The 18,400-nt window shown below is 38.5% G+C and overlaps 1 protein-coding gene across 1 annotated transcript; it reads left to right on the forward strand.

The window, feature by feature from the left end:
* Positions 1-551: 551 nt before the first annotated feature.
* On the forward strand, positions 552-17,848 carry KLRB1 (killer cell lectin like receptor B1). The gene is made up of 6 exons (XM_077758959.1): positions 552-636; positions 9,706-9,804; positions 10,711-10,785; positions 12,692-12,846; positions 13,163-13,278; positions 17,701-17,848. The coding sequence occupies exons 1-6, from the start codon at positions 552-554 to the stop codon at positions 17,846-17,848; spliced, it is 678 nt and encodes a 225-aa protein (XP_077615085.1).
* The last annotated feature ends 552 nt before the right edge of the window (positions 17,849-18,400 follow it).

The raw sequence follows: 18,400 nt of genomic DNA on the forward strand, positions 1-18,400 counted from the left end.
ATTTTCCATATCTTGTAACTTGATTTAGAGCACAAATATTCTAGCAAGAATTTAGAACTTTTGAAAGACATCCGGCCATTTATGCATAAATGTTTACTTTTTACAACACTGCATTAAATGTTATTTCTCTTGCTTACTGAATCTTTTTGGAGATTCCCTTAAATGTGCACCCTAGATAAATGTCTCATTTGTCTGATGCCAGTCCTGACCCTGAGAAAGATGCTCAAAAGGAATGATTAGAATAACAACAAGTTCTTCCCCAAATTTTGTCAAACAATTGACCAGTTAATTACACAAAGTAGATGTTAGGAAAGGGAGAGTACATGTGGCGAGATTCTACAATATTAACACGTTTTTCAGGTGGTTCCTGGTTCCAAACATATTGGAAACTCAGTAAGTGGATTGTCTCACTAATTCACGGAGAAAATTCACAGCTAAAAGTGTAGGTGGGAGGAAATACGAAATAAACAAAAAAGCATGTCAGACCGGGCACTTCCTTCTGCTGACCTTGACTCATAGAACAAGTTTTGTGCCACATTCGCCTGCCTGCAATGGACAGACAAGTGATATACGCTGATTTAAACTTATCCAGGGGTTCTTGCCTGGAAAAGTCATCACCCCCTTCTCTTCCTCGGGGTAAGTCCCTCTTATTTTCTATTTGGCATTTGTTTAGCTTTCAGTGTTAGATTTTCCTCTTATATGTATGGTTTTAAGTCACAGCTGTGAGGAAGAGCAGCAGCCCTATATTGATTTTATGTAGGTACAGTATAGCTTGTCTGTATGTAACAGTAACGGTGAAGAAAAGCACATATCTTGTAAATTTCTTTTTTTTTTAATCAAGATATTAGTGTGAAAAGTGAACATCACTTCTACTCCTGAGCCTTGGTTAAAAACCAGGAAGAAATATTTTACCTGCATGAACAAAGTAATATTTTTAGAGATATATTACTACTTTGCTATCATGGTAACCTACCATATTCCAAATCCTTCCACAAAATACTAATGTTAAGTTTTACTGCATTCCCTCCAATAGCGGTTTTTTCCCAATACAAAGTATAAGCGCAACGATTAATATCTTTCACTATCCAAAGAGAAGGAGAAAAATTTTCCTAGAAGAAAATCATATTCAAGATCAAAGACTTCAACGTCATTACAATCAGATACTTTCTATCTTTGAGACTTGATACTTGAAATGTATCACAGTGTAAAAGGAGATAAGCCATGAGACACTGGAGAATATCATTAACAAACGTATTTGACACTTGCTGAAATTAGCACTTTTCCGTATCAGAGGAATTAGCATTCTAAGAGGGGGAAAAAAAATGGAAACTGTCATGTGAGGTGATAGGTGATGGATGCCATGGCCTAGATATGGATGAAAAAAGATCAGAAACTAGGCAAAAATTTTGTATGAAATTATCGTGACATTCTGAAATCTAACCTAATGTACTATTGGGAATTTTATCTAACCTGATATTCATTTCATATTATGCTAAGCATTGGGCTATATCCTTTTAAGATGATTTGGTATAGGTTTGAAGCTATTAAATTATCAATGTTCTAAACTGGGGGGAAAAAAGCTTAGCTCTAACCAAATAAATTTTACTATACACTACACATGGAGGTTAAGGGGAATTGGAGGATCTTAATAACTACAGTCAGAGTTTGGTTTGGTGACAGTTATTTTTTATGGGAAATAATGAAGATTTATTTTACTCTATTCAGATTTAGCAAAAGTGGAAAGAAAGGAAGACGGTATTTAAAAAGGAATGCAGAAAATGAATATAGAGAAAGGCAGCGAGATATTCCTCAAGATGTACTATCTATGACCCCAAATGAATGCATCCAGAAAATTTGTCTAGTCTGATATTTTTATCCTACAAAATACCATCATGAAAGGAACCCTGAAAAAAAAAAAGTAGAATAAAGTCAACAAAGTGTGTAATTTAAAAACACTGATCTGATATTACAGTTATTGTAAAACCACTGCTGACCTCCTTCGCTAAACTTTTCAGGCTGTGGTAACCGTTAAACAGTGAGCGCACCAGAAGGAGTCCGTGAACTAGACAGAGATGTGAGCTGTGACCTATTTTGTAACAGCCACNAAAACACCCAGGGCTCATCCCCACAAGTGCCCTCCTCCATGCCCATCTCCCTCCTCAGTTTGTTCTCAGCATTCAAGAGTCTCTCACGATTTGCCTCTCTCCCTCTCCCCCACTATTTGCCCGCTTCTTCTCCCCCATGGTCCTCCGTTAAGTTCCTCCTAATCCTGCTATACGTGCAAACATATGATATTTGTCCTTCTCTGCCTGACTTATTTCACTCAGCATAACACCCTCAAGTTNTCCCCAGCACGTGCTCTCCTTTTCTCTCTCTTTCAAAAAATAATTCACTCCAAATTACCTTTGACCTATACAGATGGTCCCCTACTTATTAAGGTTCAACTTGCAGTTTTTGGACTTTCCAACAGCATGAAAGCAATACACATTCAATGGAAACCATACTCTGAATATTTTTTTAATTTTTTTACAAATAGTTTATTGTCAAGTTGGTTTCCAAAAACACCCAGGGCTCATCCCCACAAGTGCCCTCCTCCATGCCCATCTCCCTCCTCAGTTTGTTCTCAGCATTCAAGAGTCTCTCACGATTTGCCTCTCTCCCTCTCCCCCACTATTTGCCCGCTTCTTCTCCCCCATGGTCCTCCGTTAAGTTCCTCCTAATCCTGCTATACGTGCAAACATATGATATTTGTCCTTCTCTGCCTGACTTATTTCACTCAGCATAACACCCTCAAGTTCCATCCACGTTGCTACACATGGCCAGATTTCATTCTTTCTCATTGCCATGGAGTATTCCATCGTATAGATAAACCACATCTTCTTGATGCATTCGTCCATTGATGGACACTTAGCCTCTTTCTATATTGTTGAGAGTGCTGCTATGAACATTGGGGTCATGTGCTCCTATGTATCAGCACCCTATATCCATTCGGTAAATTCCTAGCAGTGCTATTACTAGGTCCTAGGGGAGTTCTATTGTTAATTTTTTGAGGAACCTCCACACTGTTTTCCAGAAGGGCTGCACCAGTTTATATTCCCGCCAACAGTGTGGGAGAGTTTACATTGCCACCAACAGTGTAGGAGGGTGCCCGTTTCTCCACATCCTCGCCCAGCATCTAGAGTCCTCTGATTTGTTCATTTTAGCCACTCTGGCTGGTGTGAGGTGGTATCTCAGTGTGGTTTTGATTTGTATTTCCCTGATGAGGAGGGATGCTGAGCATCGTTTCATGTCTGTTGGCCATCTGGATGTCCTCTGTGGAGAAGTGTCTGATCATATATTCAGCCCATTTCTTCACTGGGCTGTTTTTCTGGTGTGGAGTTTGGTGAGTTCCTTATAGATTTTGGATATTAACCCTTTATCTGATATGTCATTTGCAACTATCTTTTCCCATTCTATCGGTTGTCTATTAGTTTTGTGGATTGCCTCCTTTGCCTTGCAGAAGCTTTTAATCTTCATGAGGTCCCAATAATTTATTTTTGCTCTTGATTCCCTTGCTTTTGGGGATGTGTCAAGTAAGAAGTTGCTGCGGTGGAGGTCAAGGAGGTTGCTTCCTGCTTTCTCCTCTAGGGTGTTGATAGTTTCCTGTCTCACGTTCAGGTCCTTTATCCATTTTGAGTTGATTTTTGTGCATGGTGTGAGAAAATGATCTAGTTTCATTCTTCTGCATGTTGCTGTCCAATTCTCCCAACACCATCTGTTAAAAAGGCTGTCTTTTTTCCATTGGATATTCTTTCCTGCTTTGTCAAAGATCAGTTGGCTGTATACTTTTGGGTCCACTTCTGAGTTCTCAATTCTGTTCCACTGGTCTATGTGTCTGTTTTTGTGCCAATACCATACTGTCTTGATGATGACAGCTTTGTAGTAGAGGCTAAAGTCTGGGATGGTGATACCCCCTGTTTTGGTTTTACTCTTCAATATTACTTAGGCTATCTGGGGTCTTTTATGGTTCCATACAAATTTTAGAATAGTTTGTTCTACTTCTGAGAAGTATGCTGGTGCAATGTTGATTGGGATTGCATTGAATGTGTAGACTTCTTTGGGTAGTAATGACATTTTAACTATATTTATTCTTCCAATCCATGAGCATGGAATGTTTTTCCATTTCTTTGTGTCTTCTTCAATTTCCTTCATAAGTTTTCTATAGTTTTCATCATACAGATCTCTTGTATCCTTGGTTAGGTTTATTCCGAGGTATTTTATGGTTTTTTGTGCAATTGTGAATGGGANAGCTTTGTAGTAGAGGCTAAAGTCTGGGATGGTGATACCCCCTGTTTTGGTTTTACTCTTCAATATTACTTAGGCTATCTGGGGTCTTTTATGGTTCCATACAAATTTTAGAATAGTTTGTTCTACTTCTGAGAAGTATGCTGGTGCAATGTTGATTGGGATTGCATTGAATGTGTAGACTTCTTTGGGTAGTAATGACATTTTAACTATATTTATTCTTCCATTCAATGAGCATGGAATGTTTTTCCATTTCTTTGTGTCTTCTTCAATTTCCTTCATAAGTTTTCTATAGTTTTCATCATACAGATCTCTTGTATCCTTGGTTAGGTTTATTCCTAGGTATTTTATGGTTTTTTGTGCAATTGTGAATAGGATCAGTTTCTTGATTTCTCTTTCTGTTGCTCCATTTTGGCATATAAAAATGCAACCGATTTCTGTAAGCTGATTTTGTACCCTGCAACTTTGCTGAATTCTTGGATCAGTTATAGAGGGCTTCTGGTGGAGTCTGTCGGGTTTTCTATGTAGAATATCGTGTCGTCTGTGAAAAGTGAAAGTTTGATTTCTCCTTTGCCAATTCTGATGTCTTTGATTTCCTTTTGTTGTCTGATGGCTGATGCTAGGACTTCCAGCACTATGTTAAACAACAGAGGTGACAGTGGACATCCCTGTCATGTTCCTGATCTCAGGGGGAAAGCTCTCAGTTTTTCCCTGTTGAGGATGAAGTTAGCTGAAGACTTCTCATAGATGGCTTTAATGATGTTTAAGCAGGTTCCTTCTATCCCAGCTTTCTCTAAAGTCTTTATTAAGAAGAGATGCTGTATTTTGTCAAATGCTTTTCCTGCATCTACCGACAGGATCATATGGCTTTTATCTTTTCTTTTGTTGATGTGATGTATCACATTGATTGATTTGTGAATATTGCACCAGACCTGTAACCCAGGAATGAATCCCACTTGATCTTGGTGGATTATTTTTTTTATGTGCTGTTGGATTCGATTTGCAGGGATCTTGTTGAGGATTTTTGCATCCGTATTCCTCAAGGATATTGGCCTGTAGTTCTCTTTTTTTGCTGGATCTGTGTCTGGCTTGGGAATCAGAGTGATGCTGGCTTCATAAAATGAGTCCGGGAGTTTTCCTTCGATTTCTATTTTTTGGAATAGCTTGAGAAGAATTGGGATTAATTCTGTTTTAAATGTCTGGTAGAATTCCCCAGGGAAACCATCAGGTCCAGGGCTCTTATTTGTTGGGAGATTTTTGATCACTGATTCAATTTCTTCACTAGTTATGGGTCTGTTCAGAGTTCCTGTCTCTTTCCATGTGAATTTTGGTAGTGAGTGTGTGTTTAGGAATTTGTCCATTTCTTCTAAGTTGTCCAGTTTGTTGGCATATAATTTTTCATAGTATTCCCTGATAATTGCTTGTATTTCTGAGGGGTTGGTTGTAATAAGTCCATTTTCATTCATGATTTTGTCTGTTTGGTGCTCTCTCTTTTCTTTTTGAGAAGCCTGGCTAGAGGTTTGTCAATTTTGTTTACTTTTTCAAAGAACCAACTTTGATTTCATGGATCTGTTCAATTGTTTCTTTGATCTCTATGTTGTCTATATCTGCTCTGATTTTTACTATTTCTCTTCTTCTACTGGGTTTGGGGTGCTCTTGTTGCTCTGCCTCTAGCTCCTTTATGCGAGCTGTTAGATTTTGCACTTGCACTTTTTCTTATTTCTTGAAATAGGTCTGGAGTGCAATGTACTTTCCTTTTTGGACTGCCTTTCCCACATCCGATAGAGTTTGGATTGTTGTATTTTCATTCTCATTTGTTTCCATATATTTTTTAATTTCTTCTCTAATTGCCTGATTGGCCCATTCATTCTTTAGTAGGGTGTTCTTTAACCTCCATGTGTTTGGAGGTTTTTCAGACTTCTTCCTGTGATTGATTTCAAGTTTCAAAGCATTATGATGTGAAAGTGTGCATGGTATGANCTTCTCTAATTGCCCGATTGGCCCATTCATTCTTTAGTAGGGTGTTCTTTAACCTCCATGTGTTTGGAGGTTTTTCAGACTTCTTCCTGTGATTGATTTCAAGTTTCAAAGCATTATGATGTGAAAGTGTGCATGGTATGATCTCAATTATTTTATATTTATTGAGGGCTGCTTTATGTCCCAGTATGTGATCTATCTTGGAGAATGTGCCGTGCCGCACTTGAGAGGAAAGTGAATTTCCTGGCCTTAGGATGTAGAGTTCTGAACATATCTGTCAGATCCATCTGGTCCAATGTGTCATTTACGTCTATTGTTTCTTTAGTGATTTTCTATCTGGTTGATCTATCCATTGCTGTAAGCGGAGTATTAAAGTCCCCTGCTATTAGCACATTCTTATCTATAAGATTGTTTCTCTTTGTGATTAATTGTTTTAAATATTTAGATGCTTCCATATTCGGTGCATAGACATTTGTAATTGTTAGGTCATCCTGATGGATAGACCCTGTAATTATTATATAATGCCCTTCTTCGTCCCTTGTTATTGTCTTTAATTTAAAGTCCAATTTGTCTGATATAAGTATAGCTACTCCAGCTTTCTTTTGACTTCCCATAACATGATATATATTTCTCCATCCCCTTACTTTTAATTTTTTTTTAAATTTTTTAATGTTTTATTTATTTCTAGGAGAGAGCCCATCCCCTTACTTTTAATCTGAAGGTCTCTTCCAGCCTAAAGTGCATTTCTTGTTGATAGCAAATAGATGGGTTTTGGGTTTTTTTTATCCATTCTGCTACCCTATGTCTTTTGTTGGAGCATTCAGTCCATTTACATTCAGTGTTATTATTGAAATATGTGGGTTTAGAGTCATTGTGTCCTTTGTGGGATTCATGCTTGTGTTGGTGTCTCTGGTATCTTGCATTCCTTGCAACACTTCCCTCAGAGAATTCCCCTCAGGATTTCTTGTAGGGCTGGTTTAGTGGTGACAAATTCTTTCAATTTTTGTTTATTGGGAAAGACTTTTATCTCTCCTTCTATTCTGAATGACAGGCTTGCTGGATAGAGGATTCTTCGCTGCATATTTTTTCCGTTCATCACATTGAAGATCTCCTGCCATTCTTTTCTTGCCTGCTAAGTTTCAGTAGATAGGTCTGTCATCACTCTGATAGGTTTCCTTTGTATGTTAGGGCCCTTTTCTCCCTAGCTGCTTTCAGAATTCTCTCTTTGTCCTTATATTTTGCCAGTTTCACTATGATATGTCGTGCAGATGATTGATTTAGTTACGTCTGAGGGGAGTTCTCTGGGCCTCTTGAATTTCAACGTCTACTTCCCTCTCCAGGTTGGGGAAGTTCTCTGCTATAAATTGTTCCAGGACTCCTTCAGCACTTTTCCCTCTCTCTTCCTCTTCTGGAATTCCTATGATATGGATATTGTTCCATTTGATTGTATCACTGAGCTCTCAAACTCTTCTTTCATGTTCCTGGATCAGTTTGTCTCTCTTTTTCTCAGTTTCTTCTTTTTCTATAATAGTGTCTTCTAAATCACTTATTCCCCTTTCTGCCTCTTATATTCATGCATTGGACGCCTCCAGTTTATTATTTACCTCATTTATCCCATTTTTTAATTCACCATAACTATTTTTAAGCTCCATATTGTTTGTAGCCATAGGTTCTCTGATGTCCTCCATGCTTTTTTCAAGCCCGGCGATTAATTTTATGATTATTGGTCTTAATTCTTGTTCAGTTACGTTGCTTATATCTGTTTTGACCAGCTCTCTAGCTGTCATTTCTTTCTGGAGTTTCTTTGGAGGAGAGTTCTTCAGTTTCATCATTTTGGTTAGCTTTCTATCTCTTGTTAATTTTAAAGGTTGTTGTACACACGGCCCCTGTGAGTTCTGCTGTATTAGAGAGGGCTCTTTTGACTGTTCAGGGCTTGTCTGTTCAGGAAGTGTTCTTTGGATGCTGTCTCTTGGTTTCTCTTGTTGAGCGTTTGGTTATTTTGTTTCCCTACTGGTAGTGGTATTTAGGACTCTCCACCATGTGTAGTTTGGCTTGTTTCTTGAGGCAGCCCAAGGAGCAAATTCACATTGGTTTGGTTACATCTTCAGTGAAAGCTTCAGTCAGGCAATACAGAATATTCTGGAATTCAGGCAGCCCAGGCAACCAGAAACCAGAATACAGACCCAAATGGAACCCAAAGGCGGACTCCACTCCCAAGACCAGTGAAGACAGAACCAAAGCAATCTGCTCTGAGGTGCACCCCAGCGCTCCATAAAATTTGAATTCAATCTCTTCCCTGGACAGTAAGGAGCTGCACAGTCTTACTATGTGATGTCGGACAGTGGCAACCGCAGCTCTCCATCAGCCACACCATCGTGAAGGTCAACAGCCACTACAATCATCCTGTTCCCATGCAACCATTCAGCTTTTCACGTTCAGTACAGTGTCCAATAAATTACGAGATATTCAATACTTTATTACAAAATAGGCTTTGTGCTAAATTATTTACCCCAACCTTAGGCTAATGTAATTGTTCTGAGACCTTTTAAGGTAGGCTAGGCTAAGCTACCATGTCCCATAGGTTAGGGATAGTAAAACCATTTTCAACTTACTATATTTTCACTTACAATGGATTTATTGAGATGCAAAGAATATCTATAAGGAATAAGTTGAGGAAGATCTGTAGTTTTTAAGAAAGACTTAAAGAAAAAGAACATAATATTTATTGAACAATTACAATGGGCCAGACACTATGCATAGCATTTTAAAAGAATTGTTTCCTTTTTTTTCTTTTTACAAATAGTTTATTGTCAAATTGGCTTCCATATAACAGCCAGTGCTCATCCCCACAAGTGCCCTCCTCCATGCCCATCTCCCCTCTCCTCCCCATATCCATCAGTTCTCAGTTTGTTTCTCAGCAAAGAATTGTTTCCTATAATCTTTTCAAACCCCTTATGAGTAAATATTAGTCTACATTTTATAAGTGGGGAAATTGTAATTTATGAAGGTAGAATACCTTGCCCAAAGCAACATGCTCAAATACAGATGTGCTAGATTTGAAAACCTCTGCTCTTTTTAAAAAAAAAAAAAATTAATGTTTTATTTCTGAGAGAGAGAGAGAAAGGCAGCGTGAGCAGGGAAGGATCAGAGAGAGGGAGATACAGAATCGGAAGCAAGCTCCAGGCTCTCAGCTAGCTGTCAGCACAGAGCCCGACATGGGTCTTGAATCCACAAACTGTGAGATCATGACCTGTGCCGAAGTCGGAAACTTAACTGACTGAGCCACCCAGGCACCCCTCTAAGCCTCTTCTCTTAACCACTGCTGTAGGATAACTTGCCCCCAGCTCTCAAGTTGAATCTGTCTATATGTGATCCAAACAACTTTTGCTTTTTGTTACAGATGAACTCAACCAGTTAACTGAGTATATTTTCTTAACTTCTCAGACATCTGTCAAGGTCCACCTTGGCATCAATGTGCTCTGAAACTTGCTTGTGCTGGGATGAGTCTTCTTGCCTTGACTGTGATTGGGTTGAGTATTTCAGGTAAGTGACCCAAGGCCATTTGCTTCAGAATACATGTTTTTTTCTATCACAAATATTAGAGCATCAAATAATTTGGTCAGCCCCAAACTGAGTGAAAGACCAATGAAATAAAAACAATGCTTTTAACAATGCTCAGCACAGAGCTACTCTGCAAACGTCAGCCTTTCAGTTTCTCTTCCTAATTGTTCTTTTTTTTTTTAAAGATTTTTTTAATGTTGTTTTTTTTTTTATTTCTAGGAGAGAGAGAGAGAGAGACAGCGTGAGCAGGGGAGGGTCAGAGAGAGAGGGAGACACAGACTCCGAAACAGGCTCCAGGCTCTGAGCTGGCAGTCAGCACAGAGCCCGACGCGGGGCTCGAACCCACAAACCGCGAGATCATGACCCAAGCGAAAGTCGGACGCTCAACCGACTAACCCACCTAGGCGCCCCTCTTCCTAATTGTTCTGATCATCTTCATGGGATATTTCAGATGGGCTCCCAGAACTGAAAATTAGATCACAATTCTAATAAAGACATGACAATAACAAAGAAAAATGTAAATTTCCCATTATTTACAGTCTCTTCAGTACCTATTAAATTCCAGATTGCACTAACCACTCTCTCCCGTGGGGTAGGTATAATTATACTCATCCGGATATGACAAAGCTTGGTCAGGAGTACAAAAACCTTAAGAGTAAATAACAGATAGCAATGTCTGTGTAAGTTCATTGTGAGGTATTTTTCCTTGTTTGTTTGTTTATGTATGCTGCGTTTAACCAGACCCTTTGTTACTACAAAGCTATTGCCTTTATCTTCTAGCCACATTCAAGCTTGCTGAGATAATATAGTTTCTTGAAGTGATAATAACATATCCATTTTGCCATATTCAGCATTTAATCTTCTTCATGGTTTTTCCTTATTTACTAGTGATACTCGTAAGACAAAACTTATCAGTAGAAGAAAGTGGTGAGGAAGTTCAAGAGAACAGGAATGAAACAACAGGTAATCTTGTAGCTTGGAAGTTCCTAAAAATAATAGCTCATATTTGACAGATAGCATACATTACATTTGTAAAGGATGCTAAGAACCCACACATTCAGGTAGTATGAGCTTTCTGATTTTCTGTTTGACAAAACTAGGGAATGGAATGGTTAAGCAACTCACTTAAGGTCATACACCTAATAAGAGGTGACAATGTAAACTATATCTGTGCCCTGACCTCAGAGCCTATGATCTTAACCACCGGGTCACACTTCCACTCTTCTAGGAAATAAAATAAGTATCCTGAAGAAAATGATCTCGAATCACTTACTTGGAACATCCACCCAATCACAGAAGTTGCGGCTAGAATATTCAATAATTAATAGGCAAATATCAAGTTAAAAAGTAAAATATGCATTTAAGTGAAATATTTGATTATTATTATTTTTTTAATGTTTTATTTATTTCTAGGAGAGAGAGACAGCATGAGCAGGGGAGGGTCAGAGAGAGAGGGAGTCACAGACTCTGAAACAGGCTCCAGGCTCTGAGCTGGCAGTCAGCACAGAGCCCGACGCGGGGCTCGAACCCACGAACTGCGAGATCATGACCTAAGCGAAAGTCGGATGCTTAACCGACTAAGCCATCCAGGTGCCCCTATTTGATTATTTTAATGAATATGTCAAACAGTTAACTTTTGTCTGGATTCAATTAGTAAAACTTAAATATAAAATAAAATTTTAAATATTTCTCATATTCATTATTAAGAGATTCATCTTGCTCCACTAAGCCATGTGCATAAATAAAGACACTATTGTTGAGGGGCTCCTGGGTGGCTCAGTCGGCTAAGCGTCCGACTTCAGCTCAGGTCATGATCTCACAGTTCGTGGGTTCGAGACCCACATCAGGTTCTGTCGTTGACGTCTCAGAGCCTGGAGCCTGCTTCAGATTCTGTGCCTCCCTCTCTCTCTGACCCTCCCTTGCTCATGCTCTGTCTCTATGTGTCTCAAAAATAAATAAAGCATTAAAAAAATCAAAAACAAAAAGGATCTATTGTTGAATGACTGTAGTAGATACGATTGTGGATGGTGCACATTCTTCCAGATAAGAAATGTTAAGAAACCTGGAAAATCCTTCTGGAAAATGTTACCCCATAGATTGCACCAAGTAAGCAAATACATACTTTGGCGATTAGAAATTTTTCATAGTATTTGTCATCAATTTAGTGAAATAAACTACATTTGCTTTGCAGATTACATGATGTTTAAAGTAAAAACCTTTTTCGACAAGTTTGATATTGTTGGATATGTAGTGGAGTCAACACTACTGATGAGTTTAAGAAAACTCAGCGATAGTTTTGACTTTACCACCACCTGATTATGTGAACTTAAATTATTCTATCAGTGCCTTAAAAAGTAAGATGTGGCTGCTTAAATGATTTTGATGGTCTTTTCCTATTAAAATAATCTATGATTCCATTTATGCTCAATACAACTGGTCATGGATTTCCAATTACTATTTTTAAAATTTGTTTAAAATGTTTATTTATTTTTGAGAGAGAGAGAGACAGAGCATGAGCGTGGGAGGGGCAGAGAGAGAGGGAGACACAGAATCCAAAGCAGGCTCCAGCCTCCAAGCTGTCTGTACAGAGCCCGACGCAGGGCTCGAACTCAGAAACTGTGAGCTCGTGACCTCACCTGAAGTAGGACACTTAACCAACTGAGCCACCCAGGTGCCCCTCCAATTCTTGATACCAGAATGGACAGGGTCAAATACCTCAAAATTATAGTAAATTCATTTATTGTTCTCACCATGATAATCAGAGACTTCTGTACATTTATAATGACTTGTGCGTGTGTGATCAGTTATGGTGGGTGGAGCCTGGATAGAAATATAACATTTCTTTATTTCATCTTTCTCTTTACTTCAGGCAAACCAGATCTGTTAAAGTGCTCAAAACAATGGCTACTATTCCAAGAAAAATGCTTGTTTTTTTCTCAGGCTTCCAACACTTGGAACTACAGTCTAGGTGACTGTTCCACAAAAGAATCCAGTTTGCTGCTTCTTCAAGATGCAGAAGAATTGGTAAATAATTAAATAAGATACCTTAATAGAACTTAGCACTTTTTTATACCCAACTATTATCATTGGCTTCAAGAAGCTCACAATCTGAGAGAAGAAACAGACATATAAGCAAATAATTGAATGTAATTTGATGAATGCAACAATATAAGTATAGAGAGTAATATCACCAGGAAGGAATAATTAACTCTGATGGGGAGTTAGGAAAGTCATCATAGATGAAGTGAGACTTGAACTAAGTTTTAGAGAATGAGTAGAAAAATGCAAACCATGAATAGATAATATAGATTCAATATTCGGCCATTTGTTTTATTTATAGGAACGTGTACAAGGACTGATAGATAAAAAAGAATTTCTATTTTGGATTGGATTAAATTTAACATTATCTGAGACTAAATGGCAGTGGATAAATGGCTCATTTTTAAATCCAACCGCGTGAGTATTGGATAAGCCAATTTGAATATTCACACTATACCAGGTTTATATTTCAAGATAGTAAAATATTGCTATGAAAGATTGAGTTTTGTGGTTTTAATTTGGTTTAGAAGTTTTCAAGAAGCTCAGAATAGACTAAGAAGATGAATGATTTGGGGCACCTGGGTGGCTCAGTCGATTAAGTGTCCGACTTCAGTTCAGGTCATGATCTCATGGCCTGTGGGTTCGAGCCCCATGTAGGGCTCTGTGCTGACAGCTCAGAGCCTGGAGCCTGCTTCCGATTCTATGTCTCCCTCTGTCTCTGTCCCTCCCTTGCTCATGTTCTATCTCTCTCTCTTTCATAAACATTAAAAAAAAGAAAAGAAGATGAATGATTCTGAAGTTGGTTGGTTGAAAGTTCCATATGTGGGGGCGCCTGGGTGGCTTAGTCGGTTAAGCGTCCGACTTTCGCTTAGGTCATGATCTCGCGGTTCGTGGGTTCGAGCCCCACGTCGGGCTCTGTGCTGACTGCCAGCTCAGAGGCTGGAGCCTGTTTCAGAGTCTGTGACTCCCTCTCTCTCTGACCCTCCCCTGCTCACACTGTCTCTCTCTCTCTCCTAGAAATAAATAAAACGTTTTTAAAAATTTTTAAAAAAAAAGAAAGTTCCATATGTGAAAAGACAACAGGCCTTTATAGCAATATATATTTTTATCTGCAACCGAGTTTTAGGAAATAAGGAATAGGATAATTTGGTGGGGGGAGGGTGAAGGGCTCATTAAACAATCTCTAGCTGGAGGTTTTTAGCATGTAGAATTATCTAAGTTGTGTTTTTCAGTGTGGGACAATATACCTTGGTGAGTTACAATCAGCACTGGGACAGTGAATATAAAAGAAAAAAAGAAAAAGTAAATATCAAGAGTGTGGAACCCAGACAGCCTGGGAAGCCTTACCGATAATGTAAACAGCAGTTAACATATATTTTATATGTTATAGTTATTCTATACTGTATTCTTGCAATATGCTAGAGAAAATAAAATGGTATTAACAAAATGATAAAAACAGAAAATACTCTTACAATAATACACGGTATTATCAAAAACTGTGCGAAGTGAATGTGTATAGTTCAAACCCATGATGTTCAAAGGTCCACTGTATATATATATTTTTAAGTGTATTTATTTATTTATTTTAATGGGTTTTTAAAAAATTGCTTTCTGAGACAGAGAGACACAGCATGAGTAGGGGAGGGTCAGAGAGAGAGGGAGACACAATCTGAAACAGGCTCCAGGCTGTGAGCTGTCAGCACAGAGCCTGACAAGGGACTCGAACCCACAAACCATGAGATCATGACCTGAGGTGAAGTCAGATGCTTAACCAACTGAGCCACCCAGCACCCCAGGTTTATTCATTTTTGAGAACGAGAAAGAGAGAGTGTGTGTGTGAGCAGGGAAGGGACAGAGAGAAAGAGGAGGACAGAGAATCTGAAGAAGGCTCCAGGCTGTGAGCTGACCGCAGAGAGCCTGACATGGGACTTGAACTTACAAGCTGTGAGACCATGACCTGAGCTAAAGTTGGAAGCCTAACTGATTGAGCCACCCACGCACCCCTCAACTGTATATTTTAATAAGTGGTGTAAAGGAGACAATTATTTGAGGAGATGCAATGCAATGAATATGACATAGGCCACAAAGGATCTATTAGCAGTTTTCTGTTGGGTGTCTCGTTACAATTTTTTGTGTAAGATGGTCAAGAAAATTATCAGTTCAATAGGAGGGTTGATCCTACCCAAATCAATTACATACTTCAACAGAATTAATGGTTAATTGTACAACAAAGGCAGAGTATTTTTTTTCCTTCAGAAGTAAAAGCATGTATTCAATGGTAAAGAATTTCTTTCAATAAGTTTTTCAGAAGGGATGATACTGAGTTGCTTTATTTTTAAAAAATTTTAATGTTTTTTTATTTTTGAGAGAGAGACACAGAGCATGAGTGGGGGAAGGGCAAAGAGAGGGAGACAGATGTAAAGCAGGCTTCAGGCTCTGAACTGTCAACACAGAGCCCGATGCAGGGCTCGAACCCATGATGTGAGATCATGACCTGAGCTGTGGTCGGACGCTTAACTAACTGAGCCGCCCAGGTGCCTCTGTGTTGCACTTTTTGAGTCTGTGAAGGCTTCAATCAAATTTGTATAAGTTACATTTAAAATCTTTTATCATTCAAAAACCATGAGGAATATGAGGAAAAAACATGAAATTTAAAACACAGGACCATATCCAAGTTTATCTAAACTGTAGTGTTAACATATATGGAAAAGTGTTAAATATTGAAAAATATGTTGGCTTAATTAGAAAATTTTTACATTATTTGACACATGTTCTAAAATTTTTTTTTTACAAATAGTTTATTGTCAAATTGGTTTCCACATAACATCCAGTGCTCATCCCCACAAGTGNTTTAAAGGTGATTTTTCAAAAAAAAATTTAAATATAAGTGTTCTGGAGTAGAATGAATTTATGAAAAGGCAAGCATGCTCTTTCTGGAAGATAAAATGTGTCCTCATACCACATATTCACCACAGACATACACAGCAAAACACACCAAAAACAACACACACACAGGGCACCTGGGTGGCTCAGTCGGTTAAGTGTCTGACTTCAGCTCAGGTCATGATCTTAATGGTTCGTAGGTTCGAGCCCTGCGTTGGGCTCTGTACAGACAGCTTGGAGACTGGAGCCTGCTTCGGATTCTGTGTGTCTCTCTCTCTGCCTCTCCCCTACTCATGCTCTGTTTCTCTGTGTCTCAATAATAAATAAACATCAAAAAAATTTAAACACACACACACACATCCAACACACATCACACATACACCACACACAAAACACACTCACTACACCTATTCAACACATATATATACCACATGTACACCACACACACACACACACACAGCACAAATTCAAAAAAAATCTAACTTCATTTTTTACATGTTTTCTGGGTATTATTTTCTATACTTTATTTACATATAAATAAAATTTTAATATTAACTTATTTTTATTTTTTGACAACCAAATTAGGGTAGTTAAATTTAGCATGTGTGCATTTACTTTCCTAAAGTTTATAATAAAGTTGGAAAACACTGAAGTGTCCATGAACAGAAATATAGGTAACATGGATGGATTAAATACAGCTGACCATTCTAATTTACTCTGGAATAAAAATTATGATGTAATAAAGATGACAGTTATCAGGTAAACCTGGAAGGTAGGGGGTTGTAATAGAAAAAGTATTCATTAGATTCTGCTTTTATTTTAACTGTCAGTCTGGCTTTCAGGTAAAGAAAAAAATAGAGGGTGATAATAATTTTTTTTGCAGGACTGTTTAGGGATTAAATGAGAAAAGGTTAGGGAACCAGGCTGAGATCTGGTTAAGGAAAGCCTGGGAAGCCATTGATGATCTTTTGGAAAGAAAGTCTTTGACTTGGCCATCTAAGCATTAAAAAGTTATCTTGTAAATCGGAAGAAGGAAACAAAAGGGTAGAAGAGATAAAACATGGCGGACTTTGGCAATAGCCCAGTTGAGAGAAGTTCATAATTTGACTAGAGTGTCAGACATAGGGAAGGAATCGATTGGCTGCTCAGGCTGAAAGGGCTGGATGGAGAAATACAGTGAAGGAAGAAAGAAAAGCTGTGACAGGACCTGTCCTTTTGTTTGAAATGGATAAGAGAGTCTTGAATTCACTCCAACCTGGCACCTTACCCTAGTGCTGCCTATTCCATTGTTGATACTATTCCCACCCTCACCGGCCGCGAGCCATAAGTCTCATGCTTGTTGGGACCAATGGCATTTTGAAACAGACACCTACCAATCTCTGTTTGGAAGGAGGAAAAATGGAAGCCTCTGGCCCTGGTCACATACCACACAAACTAAGCCCTCTTTTCTAAGCCGATCCAAATTCTGTAGGCCCTGTATGTCCATTACCCGTTGGATGCTTAATATGTTTTCGGAGCACACACTTGAGGCTCTGTGTACATTCACATGGGCCATCTCAGTGCCTCCCCCAAATATCAGGTGGTCATGTCCTGTCTATTTACAAAAACTGAAGCTCAGTAAAGGTAAGAAACTTTTCACATATGTCAATGACAGAATAAGAATAAGAACAGAACCCTAGTTTCTAAGGGTGGTTGTTGTTTTTTTGGTATATATTATTTTGAAACTTCTTGTTAGAGAATGCTTGTCCAGTGAAGATAAACTGGCAAGGCCCCGAGATGTATCATTAGCTTTACATGAAAAGTTGACACCATTAGACGTGTGACTGTACACTGGCTGTATACTTAATAATTTAGCGTCCCATTGTTGCCTGAAAGTTGTAGGAGACACTGGCTGGAGGAGAAGGATTAAGTGAGAAAATCCCAAACACTAAATGAGACTTTTCTTTTGCTCCACAGATTCCGTATTGTTGGTTATACAGAAAAAAACAGCTGTGTTTATATCTCACAGACCGGAATTTTTTCTGAGAACTGTGACACAGACAATAAATGGATCTGCCAAAAGGAACTAAAGCCTGTCAGAAATAAAGTATGTTCAGGCTCTTGACTATGCATCCCCTCTTGATTTCTTTACTTTCCAGCACAGGTGTCTGCAATTTTAACTATCTATACAGTTAAACTGGCCTAGTGTATATCTAGAAGCACAAGTGAATCAATACCGATTGTTCTAAAACTATTGTGAATCTTACAGAAGTTCACGTCTAACCTACTCATTATACGAATGAGGAAACAAATACATGGGGAAACCAAATATACTTTTAAGATACAGTGATGTTCCATGGAGAGAAGCCCAAACTAGCTGAGAGGAATGATTTCCAGTCCTGGCTTATACACCTGGACTTCAATGATCCCCTCTATGCTTTAGCTCACCTCTAGACTAGTTATAGTAAAAGGTTTCTAAATTCCTGTGAATATTTCATAGTCTGATTTTTCATGTTATCTCACAACTGGATTATGGCAGAACATTGACTTAAGCCCATTCACTTGACTCTGATATCAGAATACCATGACCACAGGATCTTTGAAAGGGACCTAAAGTCTTCCTGCCATTTCAGTGTTCCTCCTTACTTTAATTTAATTAATTTCCTCATTACTTCTT

The sequence above is a fragment of the Crocuta crocuta genome, unplaced genomic scaffold (assembly GCF_008692635.1).
Source record: "Crocuta crocuta isolate KB4526 unplaced genomic scaffold, BGI_CrCroc_1.0 scaffold72, whole genome shotgun sequence".
In the NCBI taxonomy this organism is placed as follows: Eukaryota; Metazoa; Chordata; class Mammalia; order Carnivora; family Hyaenidae; genus Crocuta; species Crocuta crocuta.

Bases quoted from the DNA above. Each gene is read 5' to 3' on its own strand.
- KLRB1 (XM_077758959.1), top strand. From the start codon at position 552: ATGGACAGACAAGTGATATACGCTGATTTAAACTTATCCAGGGGTTCT. The intron at 10,786-12,691 runs GTAATCTTGTAG...TCTTTACTTCAG, and splicing joins GAACAGGAATGAAACAACAG to GCAAACCAGATCTGTTAAAG. The intron at 13,279-17,700 runs GTGAGTATTGGA...TTTGCTCCACAG, and splicing joins TCATTTTTAAATCCAACCGC to ATTCCGTATTGTTGGTTATA.